Raw genomic sequence first — 1,856 nt, 5'->3', positions numbered from 1 at the left:
GGGTCTCACTATGCAGTTCAGGCTGGCCTTGAACTCACTTATGTGGCCCAGGCTGGCCTCAAACTCACAATGATCCTCCTACCTCAGCCTCCCAAGTGCTGGTATTACAGGTATGCGCCACCACACCCAGATGTTTTTGTTTTTTTGGACAGGGTCTCACTATGCATTTCAGGCCAGCCTTGAACTATGTAGCCCAGGGAGGTCTCAGACTCAAGTGATCCTCCTGTCTCAGCCTGCTGAGTGCTGGGATTACAGGTATGCACAACCACACGTAGTGAAAAGCAAGATCTGACTAGGCTGTTGCCCTCTGGAATTCAAACATGTGGCCAGGCCCTCCCCTCCCATCAGCCACCATACTTTTCTGATCACTCCTCACAGGACTGGGTCTCACAGGTCCACCATCCCCTTCCCATGACTTGCCACCTACCTGGCAGACAGTGCAGCTCCAGCGAGTCTCCACTTCCTGTCTGCACTCACTGCAGGTGTAGGGAACATTGCGGGTGCTCCTCCGTGGCACAGGGGGTAGGCCACTGGGCTCACAGTGAAAAGAGCCTCGAGCGCTCATCCCCGCTTCCTGAGCATCATTCAGATCGCAGGGGACCAGAGGGTCTGGATCAGTGCTGGCTGTCATCCTGCGCAGCATCAGGGCCTGCTGGATGCGGAGCTGCAGCTGTGGTTGCTGGAGCTTCTGCTTGATGGTGAAGCAGTAGGGCACAAAGCAACTGTTGTCCTCTGGGCAGTTCCTGGCATGATACCAGCAGAGGGCAACAAGCTGCTTGCAGACAGCACACCCAGCACTGTTCTTCCGTTTGCAGCCCTTGGTGTGCTGGATAACCCGTTTCATCTTCTTGCAGGAGGGCAGGGAGCAGTTGGCATTGCGGCACTGGCAGGCGTGGAGCAGGGACTGGATGTTGCGCTGGATGCTCAGGCAGCAAGTTTCTCCAGGGTTCTGCGAGGCCCCACCCTGCTCCTTGCTGGTCTCATCATCCAAGCCAAGTCCCAGTTTCTCCATTGGGTGGTCATGGCTTTTCTTGGGATAGCAGGAGACACACAGGATATACTCCTGCAGAAACAGATAAGCGATACAGGCAATGCTCAAAACTTTCTCATTTCAAAGGCTGGGTTAGAAAAGTGCCCTCTTTCTGGAGAAAGGTTTTTACTCTTTAGTCCAGATCTTTCTATTCAACCGTGTGCTGGGGTAACAGGCAGGTAAATCATGCCGGGCTTAAAATCTTTTTTTTGGTACCGGGAATCCAACTCATGACCTTGCACTTGCCAGGCAGGCACCTGTGCTGCTGAGCTATATCCCCGGCCCCAAAATCTCCTTCAAACAGAACAAAAGTAGCACCTTCAACTCTGCTACTTAACATGAAACCAAGTTGTCTCACCCCAATCGCCTATGGAATATGTTTCTCTGTCACCCTTCAGATGGTAGAGACCCACTGGGCCCGTCCTCTCCTTCCCAGGGCCTGGCACCTACCTGGCAGACTGTGCAGCGCCAGTGTGTGTCCACTTGTTCCTTGCACTCAGTGCAGGTATAGACAAACCGGTAGATGGAGTCACTGGGCTCCTCAGAGTGAAGGGAACTCCAGGCGTTTGCCTCTTCTGAGGGTGAGGAACTCATCCTGACCACGGATCAGATCACAGGGAATAAGAGGGTCAGGGTCCCTGATGGAGGCAAGGAGTTGGCAGCAGGCCAGCAATGAGGTGGATCACAAAGCAGACCTGTGGATAAGAGGTTCACTCTGAATCTGGACCACTGCCAGGGCAAAAAGGAGTTGGATTGGGGGACAGCACATGGATGCAGGGTATCTTACAGTGCACCTTCCTCTCCTTTCCTGCTCTCTCGTGTGTGT

General features: G+C 53.8%; 2 protein-coding genes across 2 annotated transcripts in view; both read right to left on the bottom strand.

The window, feature by feature from the left end:
- LOC102015709 (histone acetyltransferase p300-like) overlaps positions 1-1,856 on the bottom strand; it is a gene marked incomplete in the record, with an annotated part of 27,134 nt that overhangs the window by 3,550 nt on the left and 21,728 nt on the right.
- LOC102016042 (histone acetyltransferase p300-like) overlaps positions 1-1,856 on the bottom strand; it is a 10,049-nt gene that overhangs the window by 3,550 nt on the left and 4,643 nt on the right. Inside the window, exons 2-3 of the mRNA XM_005379341.2 lie at positions 1,481-1,725; positions 428-1,063 (exon numbers count right to left, since the gene is read on the bottom strand). Coding sequence (XP_005379398.1) covers positions 428-1,063; positions 1,481-1,624 — 780 coding nt within the window. The 5' untranslated portion in view covers positions 1,625-1,725. The remainder of the gene's footprint in view (positions 1-427; positions 1,064-1,480; positions 1,726-1,856) is intronic.

This window comes from Chinchilla lanigera, unplaced genomic scaffold (genome assembly GCF_000276665.1).
Source record: "Chinchilla lanigera isolate Chin_1 unplaced genomic scaffold, ChiLan1.0 scaffold00012, whole genome shotgun sequence".
NCBI classification, from domain to species: domain Eukaryota; kingdom Metazoa; phylum Chordata; class Mammalia; order Rodentia; family Chinchillidae; genus Chinchilla; species Chinchilla lanigera.
This window is presented reverse-complemented; position numbering and strand designations above follow the sequence as displayed.